Here is a 20,580-nt window from a genome sequence, read left to right on the forward strand (position 1 = left end):
CTTTCCTTTGTCTCAAGTGGTTTCTTTACACTTATGTGATGAATCACGCTCTGTTGAACACTCAGTGGGGGCCCTTTGCAGATCCCCGGAATTCTCTATGTATCCACCTTTCTCCTCTCCAGTACCCTGTCCTGAGCACTCTAGCCAGTTTGCTGCTCCAAACTCTCAGCTATCCCCTCACCTCAGAGTCACTTGCTTTGCCTAGGTTCTCCCTCCATGAAATATATCCTCTCAAGCAGTAAGCTGGGCAACCGAGGGGTTCACCTTGTTTGTTTCTTGCCTCTGAGAGATCACTGTCTTTTGTTACCTTATGTCCAGTGTCTTGAAACTCATTATTTCATGTGTTTTCTGTTTGGTTGGTTGTTTCAGGCAGGAGGGTAAACTTGGCCCCTGCTCCTCCATCTTGGCTGGAAAGGGAAGTTGTATCTGTACTTTCAGTCTGTTTCTGTTCAAACTGTGGAGCTGCAGATTAAAGTTATTCCATTCTAGGGAAAATGTCCACCATACATCCTACTTGCAAAGACTATCCTCTCTGTCAAACCTGTGAGCCAAATCTGACCTTCTAACAGGAAAAGTCTGATTTTATTTTTCCATTCAAATCAATGTGGTTAATACATATCCTGTGTCAACCATCTCACTTTCAGTTTGATTTCTTCTTTATTTCTTTCTTTTTAGAGTTAAGGTCTCGCTCTGTTGCCAGGCTGGAGTGCCATAATGTGATTATGGCTCACTGTAACCTTGAACTCCAGAGTTTGAGTGATACTCTTGCCTCAGCATCTGGAGTAGCTGGGTCTACAGGCACATATTGCCATGCCCAGCTAATTTTTAAAATTATTTTTTGTAGATATGGAATCTTGCTATGTTGCCCAAGCTGGTCTCAAACTCCTGGCCTCAAGCCATGCTCCCACTTCAGTCTTTCAAAAGCACTGGGATTACAGGCATGACCCACTGTGTCTCACCTCAACTTGAATTATTTAAAAAATTTTTATTGTTTTTTTCTTTTTTAATGTATATATATTTTACAATATAACATGTTCAATGAATTTGAATTCTTTTTTTTTTTTTTTTGAGACGGAGTCTCGCTCCCTCACCCAGGCTGGAGTGCAGTGGCCGGATCTCGGCTCACTGCAAGCTCCGCCTCCCGGGTTTACGCCATTCTCCTGCCTCAGCCTCCCAAGTAGCTGGGACTACAGGCGCCCGCCACCTCGCCCGGCTAGTTTTTTGTATTTTTTAGTACAGACGGGGTTTCACCGTGTTAGCCAGGATGGTCTCGATCTCCTGACCTCGTGATCTGCCTGTCTTGGCCTCCCAAAGTGCTGGGATTACAGGCTTGAGCCACCGCGCCCGGCCGAAGGTGAAATTTCTATTTGAAGGCTTCAATTTTCTTCGTGAAGAATGTATTTTTTTTTTTTTTTTTTTTTGTCCACTGAGGGGTGGGGGAAGTTGAGGGCATCAGATATTTGAGAAGGTGGAGAAAATATAAAATAGTCGATACAAATAATCAAAACTAGTAACTAGAATGAATACTAGCTAGGCAGAGCTGAGGGTCCAGTTAAGATAGGTGGTCATGAATTCAAATCTACATCAATCTGCTCAGCTGTGTGATTTTCTTCAGCAGCATTAAAGCTCTTGTTTGTTTGATGGTTGTGGATTTGGTAAAATGCTGATCTTTCCCCTATATTGAGAGAAATGTGAGTAATCACAAAGAGGCCTGATAATAATTATGAGTAATTTATCAAGGCCCTTCCAGGGTTCCTCTGCATAGGGTGGTTTTGGATGGCTAGACATTTACATAGCACATAGTGGCTTTCTTTTGTTTCCCATCTTCCTGGTGAATTGAGCTACAATTTCTTCTCCTAAGCATAAATACCCATAGACCTTAGTTACAGTCATCCCTGTGAACAACGGTGAGGGTGGAAAGGGTGAGGAATGTCTGTGTTTCCTATCACCAGGTAAATGGGATCTTGATGCTTGGCATGGGGTCCCAAGAGCTTGTCAATACCCATGTGTATTATCAAAAAATGAGATAATGCCACCGTCAAAGAAAAGATCAGGGCCGGGTGTAGTGGCTCACACCTGTAATCCCAGCACTTTGGGAGGCTGAGGCGGGTGGATCACAAGGTCAGGAGATCAAGACCATCCTGGCTAAGATGGTGAAACCCTGCCTTTACTAAAGATACGAAAAATTACCCGAGCGTGGTGGCGGGCGCCTGTAGTCCCAGCTACTCGGGAGGCTGGGACAGGAGAATGGTGTGAACCTGGGAGACGGAGTTTGCAGTGAGCCGAGATTATGCCACTGCACTCCAGCCTGGGTGACAGAGCGAGACACTGTTTAAAAAAAAAAAAAAAGAAAAGAAAAGATCAGAAACTCTCTGGATAATAGGCAAAGGTTGTAAACCAATGTATCCTCTTTCTTAAAATCTGATTTAAAGCCTTTTTCCCTGTCCTGTCATGCATTGGGAGAAGGACGGAATGAGTTGGAGGGGGCTAGGAAAGTTTGGCTTATAACTCTCTTGAGAAATGCCTTTTTAAAAATTGTCTCAAGCTGTAATATTGCCTGAATATCATGGTATGGGATATGCTATATATCAGTAAAATCTAAGATTCAGCCAATAAAATCAATCTGTCTAACATTGTCACTCTAAAAGTCCCCAGATCACCATAGCCATGGAAGCCAAGTTTTCCTATGGTAACAGACTATATCAACTATATATATATATATATATATATATATATATTTTGAGATGGAGTCTTGCTCTGTCATCCAGGCTGGAGTGCAGTGGCATGATCTCGGCTCACTTCAACCTCTGCATCCTGGGTTCAAACGATTTTCCTGCCTCAGCCTCCTGGGTAGCTAGGACTACAGGCATCTCCCACCACACCCAGCTAATTTTTGTAGTTTTAGTAGAGACGGGGTTTCACCATGTTGGCTAGGCTAGTCTCAAACTCCTAACCTCTAGTGATCCACCTGCCTCGGCCTCCCAAAGTACCGGGATTACAGGCATGAGCCACCACGTCCGGCCTCAGGTTATATCTTAATCACATACAGGATACATACTCGTACTCAGAATGTGAGTTTAAGGATCAGTGGCACAAATAGGGGAAATGACCTCAAGTTCCAAATGACTATTAATGTAGTTCTATTAAAGCGTCTGAGTGCGGAGAAATCATTTCTTGAATTTTGCAGGGCAAGCATGACTGCTTTGACTCCTTTTCGTGTGCCTCACAGCATGCTTAATAAGCCATGTCTCCAGGGCCATACATTCATTGTAAAGTGCCCCTAATGATAATAAAGTGAAGGATCTGCTGCAACTCAAAGGAAATTGAAAGTGCTTTAAGTTCCACATTCCAAAGTCAGAGCTAGAGAGGCAGGCTGGATTTTCTGCTGATGTGGATTGCCTGCTGTTGGTTTGGGCCACTCTAGGTATGAGGTAATGTTTTAGATTACTCCTGGGTTCTTCTGGGCCTGGCAACATAAAGAACAAATCTAATCAATGCATCAGCTGCTATGGCTCATTCACCTTCCTGCAGTGTTGTGTGGCCACAGCCTGTAAGAATGTGACCCGGAAATCCCCAAGTAGGGCCCTCGGGTGTGCCCGAATCCCTCATGCCCATCCATCCACCCCTCTGCATTCTAACATTTCAGTGGTTGTGTTCAGGCAAAGTGTCTTCTGCTCATGCTGGGGAGGAAGAGTTCATTTGACCTCCCTGTGGCTCATTGCCCCTGAGGATACCACGGCTGTCTCAGCCTGGCTGCGTGACAACAGAGGGACACCATTATCAGAGAAACCAGGGCTGATGAGCAGCTCTAGGCCAGAGAGGCCAAATGCTACCTGGACACGAAGAAAGAGGTCCCAGCAGACCCCCAGGGGACAGATTTAAATCAGGTTCCAGCCTCCCCGTCCTGGTGTCCGGAGTTACTCATCTTGATTTACTTATCTTGCAAAGGAGCCAAGGTATCCTGCTGTAGCTGCTTACTGTCTTCTGTCTCTTCCACAACTCCCATGTCTCTTTTGGGTTTCTGCTCCACTTCTCATGGGTTACTTGGAGTAGGAAGTAGGTTTCAATAATAAAAAAACTAAATAAAACAAAAACATCATCTAATTTGCCTCCAGCTCTGCCACAGACTATTTGACCCTGGAAAAATCCCTTCCCTTTTCTGACACTCCTCTGTAAAATAGCCTGGATCAGTAGCTTTCATATTGCATTCTGTGAAGCTGCCAGGAGCCCGAGGGGTTCCCCAGGTCCCCGGAGAGGCTGCAGTGGAAAGAGAGGCTGAGCCGACTCCACCCCCAACACCCAGCACCCACCAGAGTAGCTGCTTTTTACCTGTTTTATATATTGTTTTTCCACACAGAGCTTCTTTGAAGAAAGAGTCCTGAGGCTACAAAGTTTGAAAACTGCTGGAATAAGTGATCACCAAGGCCCCTTCCAGTCTGAGATGCTTGCTCTTCTGAAGCCCAGCTCAAATTTTTCCTCCTCCAGAAAGCCTTTCTTGTTACCCAGTCCTGGGTACTTGAGCTCCAACAATAATGATGATGGCAGGCATATGATGCCGTTGGTGAGCCAGCCGATGCCTGTGTGTGCATATAAGCTGTCTCCCCACCTAGAAGGTGAGCTCTTTGAGGGTGGTGTTCAATTTTTCTTCCACACGTCTGTCCCCTTGTAGTTATCATATGCAAAGTAGGTGTTCAATAAACATGTTGATGCCACCTGGTGTCATGAGCTCTCACATGGGATAAAATTTCCCCACCAGACTGCTTTGAGAAGGAGGAGCCAGCCTTTGGTCTGCTTAACGCTCCACAGAGACTTGTCCTTAAAACACTGGGGACCCTGACCTGGGAATCAACTCACACACTCCCCAAAGGGCAGGTCTGAGTTCGTGCCTCGACTGGATTTGGTTTCACCTCTTCTGCTCCTCAGTATCTCTTCTGGTGGGGCCTCTTATACACTGTGGCCGTAGAAGAGGCATGGTCCTGAAGCCTGGGAATCAGGTCAGCCAGCACGCCCCAGGGCCAGCAGACATCTCAGCCAGATTCCAGAGGGAGGCACAGGGGAGATGGAGAGGAACTCCTGGGTTTGTCTGGAATACAGCTCTCTCAGGAAGTGGAGGCCCAAAGAGGGTGGCTGGGTTCAGTCAGAGACACCAGAGAAAGCAGATTGGAAGAGGGTGTTAGAGGTGAAAGATCAAGACAGCCATATGCCAATGTCCACAAGACAGGTAGGTAGCCAAGGGGAGACTGGAGGTTGTAGTGGTGGAATGAAACCGCTCTGCCGTGTAGTGGCTAAGTGACTTTGAGGTCAGTTCATCTTACTTAGCCTCAATGTCTTTACCTATAAATTGGGGGCAAAAGAACCTGACCCATGTCAGGCTACCCTGTAGTGAAGTAGTGAGATAGATTCCAAGGAGACTAAAATGTGCAGAGATGGAAAGGATTATTATCGTTTATTAACACAGGAGAGCACACGAACCTTCTTCCAACGAGGGACTGTCCCATAATTTAGAGATGCTCCGAGGCTGACCATCCTCCTCCTGCTGCATTCCCAGCAGCCATCTATGGCTGGATTTCGAGAATTTCTGGTCAAACCGGTGAGTATGAGGAGAGCAGGGCAGTTGGGGAGAGAGGCCCCAGCCCAATTCTGCCCAGAGAAGCTCCGAAAAGAGAGGGAAGTGTCCTGATGAAGAGCATATGAAAGGGGTGAGACTCAGGAGGCTGCGAAGATTCCTGCCGGCTCCTCTGGTCAGTAAGGAACCCTGACAAGATCCCTAGGATGGGGGTCCCTTAATCTCACTGAAGTTCTTGTAACTTGGGATGGAGGCCAGGTCAGCCTCCTCTGACACCTGAAGCTACGCATCCAGCCTCCCCCACTTCTAGAGGAGGGGTTTTAGATGGTGCTGTGGGGGCAGACAAGCCCTCAGCAGGTCACAAGCAGGTCCCCTCCAAAACCCCTCCTGCTGGAATCCTCCAGATGTGAGGAGTAAGAGCAGACAGATCAAGCCTGGGACATCTGGCAGGGTTTAACATCCACAGCTGGAGGGTGAGACCTCTCCCTGTGGATCTGGAGAAATACCTTCAGGCTCCAGCCTATTGCTGCCCTTGCCTTGTCATCCCTGACAGGGTTCCGTGCTCTGTCTGGCCTCCCCGGGTCCCCCTCAGCTGCTATAGCCTGACGTGTGGGTGCTGGGCCTGCGCAGCCAAACATCTGGCAGGTCTGGCTGGCTATTGGGCAGCACCACAGGGCTGCCATCCCCTGGCCCCCCCCGGCCCTTCCAGGACAAGCTGCTCTGGTGGGAGGCGGGCAATGATGGGTCATACACTGTCTCCCTCAGCGCCAGCCACAGGGTGTCCCGCTTCCCATTGAGCTGGCCCCGCTCAAGGACTGGCTGCCCAGTGTCATCCAGGTCATCTGGGGACACACCCATGGAATCTGGTACCCGAGCACTGGGCTCAGAAGTGCTTAGGCAGGTCTCATCAGAGACGCTGAGCCCCTCCAGGGTGCTGGCTGAGGAACAGAAGCCATCAGGAGGCTCTGCAGCCTTGGCCTTAGGGGAGTGGGCTGGGGCTTCTGGCGAGGCTGGCAGGGGCTCAGCCTCCTCCCCTTGGGAGTCCTGCCTGGCCCGGCTTTTGGGGCTGGAGCCAGCCTGCTTATAGGGGGAGGAGGTCTGCAGGGCAGGGCACTGGCTGAAGACTGCCTGGTGGTCCAGCAGCAGCTCCCTTGGGGAGGCAGGGGCTGGTGGGGGCCGGGAACAGCAGGGACCATCATGGAGCTGCAGATCCTCAGAGAGTACTGAGGGCCGGTGGGACAGCTTGCTGGTGGCTGTGCTGGTGTCAAAGCTGGGGCTCCGACGCCGTGCCAGGGGCTGTAGCTCATATTGCTCTGAGCAGGTCCCGGGCATCCCTCCAACTGATCCTGGTCGTGGGCGGCCTGCCTTCTCCCCACCAGGGTCCCCAGTACCAGCATCCCATGGCAGGTGAGCACAGGGCCAGAGGATCTGCCCACAGTTCTTCTCTGGCCCGAAGAAACAGCAGAGAGATTGGAAGAAGAAGCTGGCAAAGCCACAACTGACGCATTTGACCATCATGAGGATGATGCCCAGCTTGCGATAAAGCAGCACTGTGGCAGGCAGCATGAGCACGCCTGCCGCAAACAGGGCTGCAGCCCCCACTGCTGTGGCGCAGCTGGTCTGGCGCAGAGAGAAGGCCACACGGCTCAGGCGGTCAGGGTGTGGGCACAGGTGATAGGAGATGCAGTAGTTGACAGTGAAGTCCACTGAGAGGCCCACTGAGGCAGAGAGAAACAGGGCCTCGGCAGTGTTGAGCTGCCACTCGAGGAGAACCAGGAGCCCTACAGTGAGCAGCACGGTGCCTGCCACAGCTGCCACGGAGAACAGGCTGAGGGGAACATTCCAGGTGCCCAGCAGCAGTGTGGCAAAGGCCAGTGCCAAAGCCAGGCCCAGCACCACAGCAGGTTCAGTGCTCAGGCTGTGCTGCAGGCTGTACAGCTCTAGACGGCTAGTGAACCAACCACGGCGCAGGCCTGGAGGTGCCATGCCCAGCTCCGCTGCCAGCCAGTGGCTGACCTCATTGTAGAAGAGTTGGGTCTGGTTGTAGTCCGGACTATTCCGGAAGTTGGTCTGGAATTGCAGGACCAGGGCGGCCAGGCTGCCATGGGCATCAAAGCGGAGTCCCAGGTCCTGGGTGCCATCGGGGCCTTGCTCGAGAGCCATCATTTTCAGGCAGTGCAGGAAAAACTGGGGGGCCCAGGGGAAGTCCGAGTGGCCGCAGCAGAGGTCAGGTCCCAGGCGGGCGCAGCCGGGGCTCTCCATCCAGCGCTGGAGGTTCTCCATGAAACACAGCGTGGACCAGCCTTCCTGCAGGGTGTCGAAGAAGCTCTGATTCCGGGCCCGGTGGCAGAGAGCCAGCAGCCAGCGCTGGGCCTCAGGGCCACTGGCCGAGAAGGCAGGGTCCCTCACCAGGCTGCTGTTGCTCCGAGGGTCCAGAGGGTCGCCAGTGTCCACAGGCAGGACGCCCCACACCAAAACCACGGGCATGTGGCCACCCTCGCCCTGCGGCAGCTGCTCGAACAGGAACAGCTGGCGATACTCTGCGTCGAAGCGCTCGAAAGGGTGGCTGGGCCGGAAGACCTGGCCGCCGGGCGGCGGCAGCGTGGGCAGCCGCAGGCGGGGGCTGACGCCGGCGATGTAGGCGCCCCCTGCCGCCAGTGCCGCGAACCAGCAGATCCAGATGTAGCGGAACTTGATGACGCCGCAGGGCAGCAGGCGCTGGAAGAGCAGACGCGAGGTGCCGGCCGCCGCCCTCCGTAGGCCGCGGAGCCGCCGGTGCACCGCCAGCAGCAGCCGCCGAGGCGCGCTGCCCTCCCACCGGCCCCGCGCCCGGCGCACACAGCCGCGCGCCAGGTAGCGCTCGTGGAGCACGGCGGAGGCGGGCAGCCAGACCAGCGTGAGCGCCAGGTGCACCAGCACAGCCGTGCCCATGAAGAGGGCGAGGCAGCGCACGGCCGGCAGGCGGCTCAGATAGCTGGCGTAGAAGGCCGCGCTCGTGGTGAGGCCGGAGACCAGCAGCAGGTAGCCGAAGTGGTGCATGGTGCGGCCCACGCGCTGCGCCAGCCCCCCCGACGGCAGCTGGCTCTTGCTGAGGCGCCACAGGTCGAAGAAGATGAGCGTGTGGTTGGCGCAGACGCTGCTCAGCAGGAGGAGGGCTGCCAGATTGACGAAGGGAAAGTAGGCCATGCGGAAGGCCACCTGGTAAAGGAAAAAGGCCACCAGCAGTGAGCCCAGCACCCCCAGCAGCACCATGAGCGTGAGGAAGAGTGAGCGCAGGTACAGGGCGATGCCGAAGAAGATGGCAGCCAGAGCCAGCAAGGGGTACACTGTGTCCTGGACCAGGAAGTACCTCAGCAGCTCCTGCTTGAGGCCCAGGTCCATGCCAGTGACGGAGGTGTAGTTGTCAGCGAGCCCCCAGGGGGTGGCCAGCCGGTCCAGGTAGATGTCCATCAGGGAAGCACCCTTTGTGGTGGGCAGGAAGAGCAGGCTGTACTTGAGGGAGGGCACCTGGTAGTCAGTGGTCTGGGGACTCAGAAAGTCCCTGTCGAGCAGAAAGTGCAGGAGTTGGTAGATGGCACTACTCTGGGAGCACTTGGTGGGAACCTGGGCACAGCGTGGGGACTTGTTCTTCCCGGGTCCCAGACAAGAGGGCACCAGGGCACCACTGTGGTAGTAGAGGGCACAGGTCCGAAGCAGGGCCAGTGTGCGGGCTGCGTCAGCTTGGGTAGTGTCCAGGCAGGAGGAGCGGTTGGAGAGCACAGCCAGATAGTTGCCCAGGGACCAGCTGGGGCAGCACTGGTTGGCTGCTGTCCGCTGGCACAGAGCCCCGAAGCTGGTATGGGAGCGGATCTGTAGGGCACACGCAGGAGGAGAGAGCTCAGGGGCAGCCCAAGAGCCCAGGTTTTCCCAGGCCTATACAAGGCTCTCTCACCTCCTTTCACACTGCAGGGCAGGTGCAGAGGGATCTGGACAGCCTGGTGAGACTGGCTTGTCTCCCAGCTGCCTTTGGCTCCTGGCCCAGGTGCCAGCAGCTACATCTTGACTTCATCAAAGAGGAGCCTCAGGGATGCTGCCCGAGGCTTCAGCCTAAGAGACCCTCCTCTAAGGGTCCCTGTAGGTCATACACCCCAACTCCACGAGGCCTGAGCTAGGAGTAAAAGTGGAGGTAGCAGCCACAGACAGAACAGGGCCAAAGGTCCAAGGAGCTGAAGCAAGCAATGGGAAAAGTGGAGACCAAAACATTCCAGGTTCAGGGTCACTGCCAAACCCCAGCTCCTGTCTGTCCACTGCACCGCTTAAACCCTCTTAGGGCCAGGGCTGTTTCTTTTTCAAATCTCATGCCTCTTTTTTTCTCCTTTCCTGTTGTTGACATCACAACAGCTGATGTAGTACAGAGAGCACTGGCCTGGGAGTCAGAGGCCCTTGCTCTGCTACTAACTGGCTGCGTAACCTGGGGCCTAAGATCATGGTGACAACACAGTAACACTTATTGAGAGATTACTATTGCCAGTCGTTATGCTGCATTTTTTCAAATTCTATCTCATTTAACTGTCACAACATCCCTGTGAGGAAAGTATCTTTATGATCCCCATTTAACGCTGATGTAGCCTGAGGGACTGAGACGTTAAGAAACATGCCTGAAGTCACACAGCAGGACAACCTTAGAGCTGGCCTTGAATTCAGGCATCTGACTCTAGAACACATGTTCTTAACCAGTCTTTTGGTACTTAGAATATCCTCTTGTGAAGTGGGGGGCTGGGCTACTGTGTGGTTTTCACACCGTTTTTAGCAGCAAACCTTTCTTCAGATGTTATTGTGTATGATTCTCCAGTTAGCATAACTGGATTGGCACTGCTCAGGTTGATGGGGACTGAGGCCTTGAAGCCCACAGTCTCAGCTCCCTGGGCCAGGGCCGCCTCACCCGCTCTGGAGGGCCCTTTTAGGACCTTTTGGAAACTCCCAGTCCCTGCATGGGCTTGCTTCCAGCACTTCTATCTTGGCTCTTCTAAAAACAGCCGACTCTTCTTTTCCCACCCCAACCTGGAGCCTCTCAGCAGGGTTGGAATAATTTTCGAAGCAGGGAATGCTCTTCCCCAGTCCACCCCCTGGCAGTCCTGGCTCAGCTGTATTTCCTTGGGATCAGTTCCCTCATGTCCTTAGTTCCCCCCAAACCCCTGGCACCTCCCCAGTCAGCTCACCTGGTCCTGTTCCATGCGACACATGGAATGGATGGCATGCAGGTTCCATAGGCTGCCCGAGGAGGTGGACATGAACACCAGCTTTGCATAGCTCTTCTCTGCAAGCAACACACCCCCCCAACTCAGAGCTCAGTCCTTTGGCCCCAGGTCCTGGGTCCTCCAAAGGGAAGGTGCTTACTCAGGGCCACATGAAGTTCAGATTCTCAGGCATCTCAAGCCTGTGCATGAACTGCCTGATCCTGTCCCTGTGCCTCACCCCAACCCAGCTTGACCCTGTCTGGCTGGAGCATCTGAGAACTCCCTCATCCTCCCAGCTGTAACCCGGCTTCCTTGGCTTGACTGTGGCCAGCTGGCCACCTTCCCTTTCTGTCTGCCCAGATTTGTTCTGGGCCTGCCTGTCCTACTTGGTGGGGTGGGGACCACTATTAAAACCAGGAACTGGCCAGGCTGCAGCTTACCAGGGGGGCCACAGAAGAAGTTCTCTTGCCTTCTGTCCTCCAGGGGCTCCACCATTCTGCGAGGTCGGACAATGCTCTCCTGGGCACTGCCTCTGGGTGCAGGCCTCAGAGTGTTGTGGGAGCTCGAGCTGAAGTGGAGAGAGTATCTATGCCAGGCACCGTTAGGGTTGGAAGACTCAGAGGAGGCCAGAGACCACTCCCCAGGAAGTCCTGGCAAGCCCCTCTGACCTGCCTTGGGGTGAGTCACCCAATGTCCCCTTCCTGGAGATCTCATTCTTCCCTCTCCTACCCACAGTGAAAAGATGAGAGCCTGTTACCTGTTCAGCTCAAGGTCTGGGGAAAGGAAAAGCAGCTTCCTGGGGCCTGTGAGGGCTTGTAGTGCTCTCCAGACCACTAACTTGCTCCCAATGTCCGTGTCCCGTGGCTCAAAGCCCTGCAGGGAGGAGGGTGGAGAAGAACAGGTGGGCAGGGTAGGAGTTCTCCATCTGGGTGCTTCTCAGCTCTGCCCCTTTGACTCCTTAGAGCAGGGCAGGCCAGCCTACCTGCCTGAATTGTGGATGTGAGTCTGAACTTTATAGCATCTCCCCAACTCTCTCTGGAGGTCAAGAGCCTACCGTGGCTACCCTATCCCCAGGCCACCATGGCTACCCTACCTCCAACTTTCTGCCCCAGGCTGGGCTGAGGTGGCCAGGCCTGGGGATCCCGTCCCACCCCTTGGCTCCTCACCAGCAAAGGCTTGGAGAAGTCAGGCAGCCGGGCCCCCAGCAGTCCAGCCAGGGTGCAGAGGAAGATGGCAGCCAGACACAGCATCAGCACGGCCACTGGCCACTCAGCAATCAGCTGGGAATAGCTGGGAAAGAGGGAGGAGCCCACATGAGTTGGGTGTGGCAGCAACGGGTGCTGAGCTCAGGCTCCACCCTGAAGGGGTGCTAGATAGAGCAGAGAGCACGTGGAACAGGGCTAAACTGGGCACCAGCCTGGTCACCCCTAGAGGTCCAGGGAAGGCCCAGGCCTACCTCTTTGGCATCTGGAAGGCTCGTTCCTGCCTGTGGAAGAGAAGAAAAGATGCTTGCTTGCCAGAGTCTTCTTGCAGGGCGTGTTTCGGGGGTGGAGGTGGGGTGGGAGTGGGTGGGTGAGGGAAAACCGATGGTATTAACCCTTTTAGCGCTTTGCCACTCCCAAGTTCCAACCCTTACTTCCTACTGCATTGGGTTGCCTCCTAAGAAAGGAGTCTAGAGCCCGGGGGGGTCAGCCCCACTCTTAAGCCCCACCCCATTTTCCAGTGGCAGCTGGCAGGCTGCTGGACCCTTCCTTACCTGACACTGACCACATGGTGCTGCACAGCGGGTGGCTTCCAGGTCCCATCACGCTGTGAGGGGGCTGGGGAAGGGCTGAGGCTGGAGCCGTGGGAGCAGAGAGCTGCCCGATCCCCAAGTCCTGGCAGGGAACTGCCCCCCTGGTATTCCTGCAGTGCCCGGGGATAGGTGAAGTGGGCAGGGGCCAAGGGGCTGGAGGGACCCACAGGCTGGAGGGTGGAAGTTGTTGGTGGGGGTCCCGAAGAACTGGAAGGGTCCTCCAGGGGGCAGCTGTGGAGGGAGCAGCTTCTCTCTGGGCTTGCTTCAGGGGCCACAGCCTTGGTCTGGGTGCTAGGAAGAGAGGAGGCAGGGAAGATTGGGGTGGGGGATGGTGGTGGGCCACCCCATGCCCCAGCATTATTCAGTTCAGTAAGACAAGGGGACAGGGACTCAGGGTTGATTTATTAGTAGTCCTGGGGGAGAAGTGAGAGGTGAGGAGGCTGGGGGCTCGAAGTCTATGCCCTCAGCCTACCTCATGGAGACCATTCTCTCATTTACTCATTTTCCACACTGTCAAAAAACAATTGGCAGGCCGCTACATGCTAGGCCCTGTGCTAGACACTGAATGTGCTTTCACATATATGATTTTTTTTTTTGAGACGGAGTCTTGCTCTGTCGCCTAGGCTGGAGTGCAGTGCCGTGATCTTGGCTCACTGCAACCTCCGCCTCCTGGGTTCAAGCCATTCTCCTGCCTCAGCCTCCCGAGTAGCTGAGACTACAGGCACCCACCACCATGACTGGCTATTTTATTTTTGTTTTTATTTTTTTATTTTATTTTATTTTTTTTTGAGACGGAGTCTAGCTCTGTCGCCCAGGCTGGAGTGCAGTGGCCAGATCTCAGCTCACTGCAAGCTTCGCCTCCCGGGTTTACGCCATTCTCCTGCCTCAGCCTCCGGAATAGCTGGGACTACAGGCGCCCGCCACCTTGCCCGGCTAGGTTTTTTTGTATTTTTTAGTAGAGACGAGGGTTCACCGTGTTAGCCAGGATGGTCTCGATCTCCTGACCTTGTGATCCGCCCGTCTCAGCCTCCCAAAGTTCTGGGATTAAAGGCTTGAGCCACCGCACCCGGCCTTGTTTTTATTTTTAGTAGAGATGAGGTTTCACCATGTTAGCCAGGATGGTCTCGATCTCCTGACTTCATGATCCGCCCGCCTCGGCCTCCCAAAGTGCTGGGATTACAGACGTGAGCCACTGCGCCCGGCCGATCTTACTCACTCCTTACAAAAACCTCACAAAGGAGGTATTTTCTTCAACTGATAGATTTGAAATCAGGTTCAGTGACAGATGAGCTGATGCTCGAACCCAATTCTTCCGACTTACAGTCCTGTGCTCTTTGTGTGGCAGTCGTCTGCTCTTTCTCTTGCCAGACAGATTATTGAGCACGTGCTGCTGCACTCCTATTCCCATCTTAGAGCCTTGGAACTTTCTCTTCCCTCTGCCTGGTTTGCTCATCCCCCAGATAACTGCATGGCCCTCTTTTTTATTCTGGTCTTGTTTCAACTAGTACTTCCTCAGAGAAGCCTTTCCTGACTACTCTCTCTGAAATAATCACCCACCAGCTCTCAATCTCCCTACCTTGCTTTATGTTTTTTTCATAGCATTTGTTGCAATTGAATATTATATTATAGCATCATCATGTTTATTACCTGTCTTTCATGTGGAATGTGAGTGCTGGGAGAACAGAGGCCTGTTGCATTTGTTCATCACCATATCGCCAGTGCCCTGAGTAGTGCCTTGCACACAGAAGGCGTCCTGGAAATGTTTGTTGAATGAGTGCTAGGCTGGCTGCTAATAGTGGTGCTAGGATGATGAAGACCCGGTCCTTGCCCTGTAGGCACTCACAGTAGTTGGGAGATGTGAACAGACCAACATGTTGAATGCTGTGAGTGGGGAAGTCACAGAGGGCAGAGGGAGCTCAGAGAGGGCCCAACTTTGACAGGGGGTGGGGTGGTCGGGGAAAGTTTGTGGAAGCAACTGCTATCCTTCCACCTACCCTGTCATGGGCCATGCACGGAGCAGAAGATTTGCTTTGTAAGGATGTGCATGGTTGGGAGAGGGAGTTGGGACACCCCCTCACCCCAAGGAACTTGCCAGAAAACAGCCATAGCGTCTTCTACCAGAATTACTCATCAGGGCAATACTCTGTGCGTGTGCGCAACCCCACTCCTTGGGTATAGGCAGAGGTGGAGTCTCAACCCCAGTGGCAGGATTGCAGACCCAGATTAGGAAAAGATGGCCACAGAACAGAGTGCCTAGGGCCATGGGGGGTTCCCAGAGGGATTCTGGGCTGGTTAGCCTTGCAGAGCCCTGTCTCCTTCTCCCCTGCCTCTGCCTGGCTCACCCAGCCTGCTCGCCAGAGTTTGCGTAGCTCCCAAGGAGAGCTAGATCTATGCGGGGCCAACCCTGGCTTCCAGTCCTGGCTGCTGCACTGCTGAAGGGGCTATGAGCTGTAGTCCCAGCCTCAGGGCAGATGGGCGTTGCCCACAGGGGCTGAGTTCAGCCCAGAGACCGAGAAGAGGAACTAGGAAGGAAAAACATGCTCTTTCTTTCTTTCCCAGAAGGATGGCAGGCTGGCCCAGCAGTCCAGGAGAGAATGACCCTCATGCTGAGGGTGAAATGGGGGAGCAGTGGAGGTGGGCTCCTGACTCGATCACCTTTTGGCTCTGGGGACTTGGGAAAGACACACAATTCTTGGAGCATTGGCATCCTTGTCTGTTGAAGATATGAGATAATGCCCACCTCTTGGGTTTGGTGTGGGAATTAACTGATGTAACATATGTGAGGTTCTTGGCACAGAGTCTGTCATGTAGAAGACACGTTTGCTTTCCTGCCCCTTCCCACGGTCAGTGCAGCAGGGAGCATATACTTTTAGAAGTGTGTTTGTATTTACAATGAGTCCTCTTTTGGCACCTCAGATAATATATCTCCATTTTAGAACTTCCCACACCTTGAGAATCTTACTACATATATAAATACTTTCCTTTTTGTTATCCAAAAGCTGTATCAAAATTTGATCTCATGATTTTAATCACTGATACTTATTTTTTACAAACTCAACATCTAGGAAAATAGGAATTTGACCAAAGTTGTTCTAAAGCAAGACCTCAGATGACTCCATAAAGTTAATAACGTAAGCAGCCAGTGTCCTGGCAGATCCCTGTGGGCCAGTGAGAAGGTGGATAAATGGCCTAGGTTGTGTGTGTAAGTGTGGACATTGACTTCTTTAAGATGTTAAATTCTGCAGGTTTTTCTCGAGCGCCTGTCCTGTGCTTTAGCATTGTCCTTGCTCTGGGTTGGGTCCTAAAGACCTAAAGATGACCCATCAGCCTTGGTCTCCCTCTTCAGAGCAGAGCTTGCCTTCTAGGGGTCAGGAGAGTGGGGGCAGCCTGGGTGAAAGTGGGGGGCCTGTTCCAGCTGCCCATGGCCTTAGATAACTGATCACTGGGCTTGTCTTAGGAGTCAGGGCCCCACTTGGAGTGTCGGTTTCTTTTGCATTAGGGGAAGCCAGCATTCCAGAGGATACTGGAGAAGAGTGGGTGCACTCTTGGTTACCCAGTTTGCTAAAACCTCCTAAGTCCACCCTTTTCCTTAGCTGGCTCTTGTTCAAGGGGAATGTTAGCCTCCACCACTGGTTTGCTTCTGCTGGAGTTTCCCTGGCCCCAGCTCCTTCTCTTTAACTCCTACTATTCCTCTTTAGGGACCTAGGATCAGCTGCCCCCAGTCTCACCCTTCCTGACTGTGCCCACCATTATCAATGTGGCAGAATTTGAAACCTTCCATATTCTGACTGCTGTAGAGCCAGGCCTTTTCTTCAAACCTCCCAGTGAGAAAAGCCAACCTCCACTCTTCTCAGAATCAAAGCTTTCTCCTGTCACCTCCTGCTGCCCTCTGCCCTTAGGAGGCTCAGTAGTAATAGGAGTTAAACACCCCAGGGCTACACAGGGTTTTTTTATTCTCACTCCCTCAGTTCCATGACCCTCACTGGGATAAGTAACTTTCTAGGCTGCCTGCCTGGGCCTGCAGGCCTGTACGTCAAGTGAGTAGGGCAGGCAGGGGCATGGAAAGTGGGGATGCTGGCCTCACTTAAGAGGCCAACATCCCAGCAATCAGGGCCTGGCTGACAGGGTCCCAGACACAGAGACCCAACCTGGAAGCCCCATAAGGGGCAAATGTATATTGTATTAACTATGTCCCCAACCCCACAGACACACAGCCATCTCAACCTCAATGTGATCCCACAGAGTGGCCAGGACAGATGGGGGAGCAGCTCATATCACTAGGAAAATAAAAAGGTAATTTTAAAAAAACAGTGTAAACTGTTTCAAATTCCTCTCTAGCCAGTGTGTTGGTAAGGATGTGCGCGCATGTGCATGTTGTGTGCGTGAGTTATTCACTGTGTATCTATCCCCAGAGTGCTACTCAGCAGGAGCATTTTTGTGTTTCTTGAATGACATAAGCAAGTCCCTATGCCCAATTAGTGTCCATGGTCTCTGGAGAAGTCCAGAGAGGGGCCAGAGGCCCTAGGGAGTTTCTGAAAGAGCAAGTGGATCCTATGCCCAGGGGAAATGAGACTGGACACAGCTGATCCTTGGCAAGATATCCAAGACAGCAAATGACTCTCCTGCCCCTTCTAAGGATGTTTCTGGCCCCAGGCCCCCGCTCTGTCCTGTCACTGCTCCATCCCTGGTCTCTTTGATCAGGCCATAGTCCCAGGCAGGTCCCTGGTCTGGTGAATACAGCCATCCTGTGTCTCACCCTCTTGAAGTCTTTGTGACTTTCAGACTGAAGAGTGCCTAAATCTATCCAGGCTAATGTGTTAACAATAAAGGGAAGAAAACATTTCTCTCTACTTGTGGGGCTTTCTCTTCCTCTGGGGTACAGAATGTACATTTTAGCTGGGGTAGTCTGGAGACGATGTGTCCACCTCTGCTATTGCTATCAAGGAATTCCTTTTATTTCAGTCCAGGCAGGAAAGAGGCAGTGTCATGTCAGAGGAGGGATTCTGGGGGCGGCAGAGCCAGGCAGGGCACAGAAATTGCGCCATATTGCTACCTAGCTGGGCTGTTCCCTCACACATATGGTGGAGGAACGGAGAGGAGAGGTACTGAGATCTGGGTCCTCAGCAGGAAGGTGTCCCTCCTGTCCCACCAGTCTGGGGCTCCTCCAGGGGTAGTACAGGCCAGCGGCCTGAGCACCAAAGCCTTCACATCTTAGTGGCTCCAGCCAGTGTGGCTGCCACATGCAGGGACTGGAACCCACACGTGCACAGCTGGGGGCCATGCAGGGCAGGCAAGCGACTGATGGTGACAAAGACAGTCCCTAACGTGTCTGCCGAATGTCTGCCTTCCCCAAGACACCCGCCTTGGCGAGCCTTCCATCCACAATTCACGCACACCTTCATGCACACTGGCACGCTGAAACCCGGACTGAGGTTACTGCGGGCTTGGGGCTTCCGGAGAAGACGCAGGGGCAGGGCCTAGAAGGAGAGGCCGGAGGAGCCAGGGAGTCTTGGCCTTAGAGGAGGGGTAGAAGCCGTGGGTGGGGCAGGTTCCTTAAGCGGGGAGGGCAGTGGGGACTGACACTAGGGGGTGTCAGGGAACGAGGAAATTGACCCGGCAGGATGAGGGCGTGGCGAGGGGGGCCTGGAGCTTGGCGACCCCGGGAAGGGGCTCCGGGAGGGTCTGGGGAATTAATGGGGCAACATATGGCGGCTACTGGGGATACCTGGGGCGGGGAGGGTCTGGGAGGGTCTGTGATCTGGGTCTGCGGAGCGGTCCGCCCTACCTGTCCGGGGAGCCGCCGTCTGGGGCCAAGGGCTCCCCCTCGGGCCGTTGCTCCCCTTCCGGACCCGAGCCGGGAGCCGGACCGCTGCCGCCGCTGCTGCTGCTGTCACCGTCCATGCCCGTGGGCGGCACCGCTGTCCGGGCGCTGGTGCTGAAGCCGCGGCGGCGGCGGCGGCGGCGGCGGCGGCGGCTGCGGCGGCGGCGGGCTCGTGCGCATGCGTCGGCTCCGAGCGGGCCGGTCGCTGGGCGGGGCGAGGAGGAGCCCAGCCAATGGGCGCGGCGCCGCGGCGGGAGCGGAGCGCGCTGTGTCTAAGATCGCGGGGCTGCGGTGTGAGCGCCCATCTGCTCCCGCCAGGCCTGAGAGCCGCTGTTAGGAGTCCGGCCGTCCAACGCTTCCTAGCGGCCTCGGCCTTCCCGTAAGGAACCAGGGAGCGCGACTCATGCAGAGATCCTCACAAATCGAATCGCAGACCCTTCCAGCCGGATAGAGGGCGAGCTCTACGCCCGCACTTCACGCTGGACGCCCCGGGTCGAAAGGCGGGCGGCTTCAGGCCTGCGAGGTTCCCGGCTCGCTCAGCGCTCTCCTCCCCTCCCCAGTGGGGCGAGGCATCCGCTTGGGTCTTTCTTTCCATTCTTCTGGACCTCGACTTGGACCTGGGTGTGCACCCCTCAGATGTGGAGCGCTGACTCCGTTATTCAAGTGCGGAGTCTGGTGGGGCGGGAGTGGGGGGAAGAAGAGAGGCGCTCAGATCATCCCCAGCTCCTTCTCTTTCTTTTTTAAGATTTAAAAGGTTTATAAAGCAAACAAATCACAGTAAGCTAAGGTTAATTTTTGATTCAGGGGGTACATGTGCAGGTTTATTATAAGGGTATATTGAGTGATCCCGGATCCTTTTTTATAGTCACCCCTGTCCCCCCACTTCAGCCTGGCAGGTGCCAATAGCCACCAACTCCAGGGCACTGGGAAGTGCCCAATAGCCACTGACTCCAGTGCCACCTCCCCCACCAGGGAGTAGCTGTGAGTAGAGCACATTTGGGTATGATGGACTGTGGACAGGCCTGGCTAAGGGGTCTAGAACTAGAATAGACATTGGCAGTGTGAGAAGCCTGGGGGGGGGGGGTGGCGGGGAGTGGAAAGGATCCCGGATGTGGGATTTGACTAGGCAGAAAGGGTTTTATGGCAAGCAGGCTGTTTAGGGTCTGGTTACTTGTGCAGTGAGAGGCCTTGGTTGAAGACATGGAGCTGAGCGGAGTCAGGAACACTTGGACTATAGATATCCCTAAAATGTGTACCAATGCCAATCTGTGTAAGACACAGGTCATAAGGAATGGGGTGGAAGAATCTAGAGGTGTAGAAGTGTTGGGTCTGCCCTGAATAGCTTATACTTGGTTGGAGAGATAAAGGGCCAGGCCATAAATTGGTGCCAATAGGCAAGATATGATCAAGCCCATGAAGTGACTGATACCATCTCTTTTCTGCAGCTTGCTGCAGAGAAGGGGACAGTATGCAAAGAGGAAGGACCTCTTTCTTCCTAATAGGCCTTAGAGAAGGCTTCTTGGAGATGGTGGACTTCAGCTGGCTTGGAAGAAAGGCTAGGCTTTGAAATGTGGAGGTAGGAGAGAGGGAAGGCATTCCTGACCTGGGGTAGGGGCATTCTTCCTTATCTGTGCAAACAAAGGTAAGGAGGCTGGAAAGTTCAGTGTATTTTCAGGGAATGGTGAGAAACCCATCTGGATTGGAGGGAGGCCTCTGGTCTGTAGAGTGAGGCATGCAAGTTGCAACCTTGGAAGGCCCGCCAGATCTGGATGTACAGGATGGCACAGGGGTAATGAGGCCACACTTGAGGTCCCTCGATGGGAGGGGACAGGAGTGAAAAGGAAAGGAGAGGTGACCTTACACAGCCATTTATAGTGAGCAACATGGCGTTGAGCTTCTGAGAAAGCCAGGATGGTTGCCCCATCTTCACAACTAGGGATCTTGGAGACAACTGGGTCGTCTGACAGCCAGGTTGGATATGAAGGAAGACAGGCTCTTTGAATAATAGAACGTGACCTCTAGGAGGCTGTTTATTAGGAAAAGAAGATTGTGGTTCAGGCCTCATTCCAGGTCAGCTAGGCAATTCTCTCAGGCTTGCCATCTTGTGTCCTGTTTTCTTCTCCTTCCTCAGTGATGTGGACCAGGGTGTGGGTGCCCTGGGCCATGGCCAGGGGGAGGCCCA

The 20,580-nt window shown here is 53.8% G+C and overlaps 2 protein-coding genes across 2 annotated transcripts in view; one reads left to right on the plus strand and one right to left on the minus strand.

The window, feature by feature from the left end:
• Positions 1-5,419: 5,419 nt before the first annotated feature.
• On the minus strand, positions 5,420-18,598 carry DISP2 (dispatched RND transporter family member 2). The gene is made up of 8 exons (XM_033190578.1): positions 18,363-18,598; positions 12,539-12,868; positions 12,239-12,268; positions 11,949-12,072; positions 11,540-11,655; positions 11,223-11,350; positions 10,765-10,862; positions 5,420-9,415 (listed from the first exon to the last, which is right to left on the minus strand). Exons 1-8 carry the CDS (start codon positions 18,476-18,478, stop codon positions 6,155-6,157), a joined length of 4,203 nt encoding a protein of 1,400 aa, XP_033046469.1. The 5' UTR covers positions 18,479-18,598; the 3' UTR covers positions 5,420-6,154.
• The window catches only part of CCDC9B (coiled-coil domain containing 9B), a 37,199-nt gene continuing 25,458 nt past the window's right edge, over positions 8,840-20,580 (plus strand). Inside the window, exons 1-2 of the mRNA XM_033190586.1 lie at positions 8,840-9,004; positions 11,266-11,460. Of these exons, the coding sequence (XP_033046477.1) occupies positions 11,371-11,460 (90 nt within the window). The 5' untranslated portion in view covers positions 8,840-9,004; positions 11,266-11,370. The remainder of the gene's footprint in view (positions 9,005-11,265; positions 11,461-20,580) is intronic.

This window comes from Trachypithecus francoisi, unplaced genomic scaffold (genome assembly GCF_009764315.1).
Source record: "Trachypithecus francoisi isolate TF-2019V2 unplaced genomic scaffold, Tfra_2.0 Lachesis_group3, whole genome shotgun sequence".
Classification (NCBI taxonomy): Eukaryota; Metazoa; Chordata; class Mammalia; order Primates; family Cercopithecidae; genus Trachypithecus; species Trachypithecus francoisi.

Coding starts and splice junctions, on each gene's coding strand:
- DISP2 (XM_033190578.1), bottom strand. CDS start 18,478: ATGGACGGTGACAGCAGCAGCAGCGGCGGCAGCGGTCCGGCTCCCGGC. Junction 12,869..18,362: donor GACGGCGGCTCCCCGGACAG/GTAGGGCGGACC, acceptor CTCTCTTCCTAG/CACCCAGACCAAGGCTGTGG. Junction 10,863..11,222: donor CTTCTTCTGTGGCCCCCCTG/GTAAGCTGCAGC, acceptor TGTTGCTTGCAG/AGAAGAGCTATGCAAAGCTG.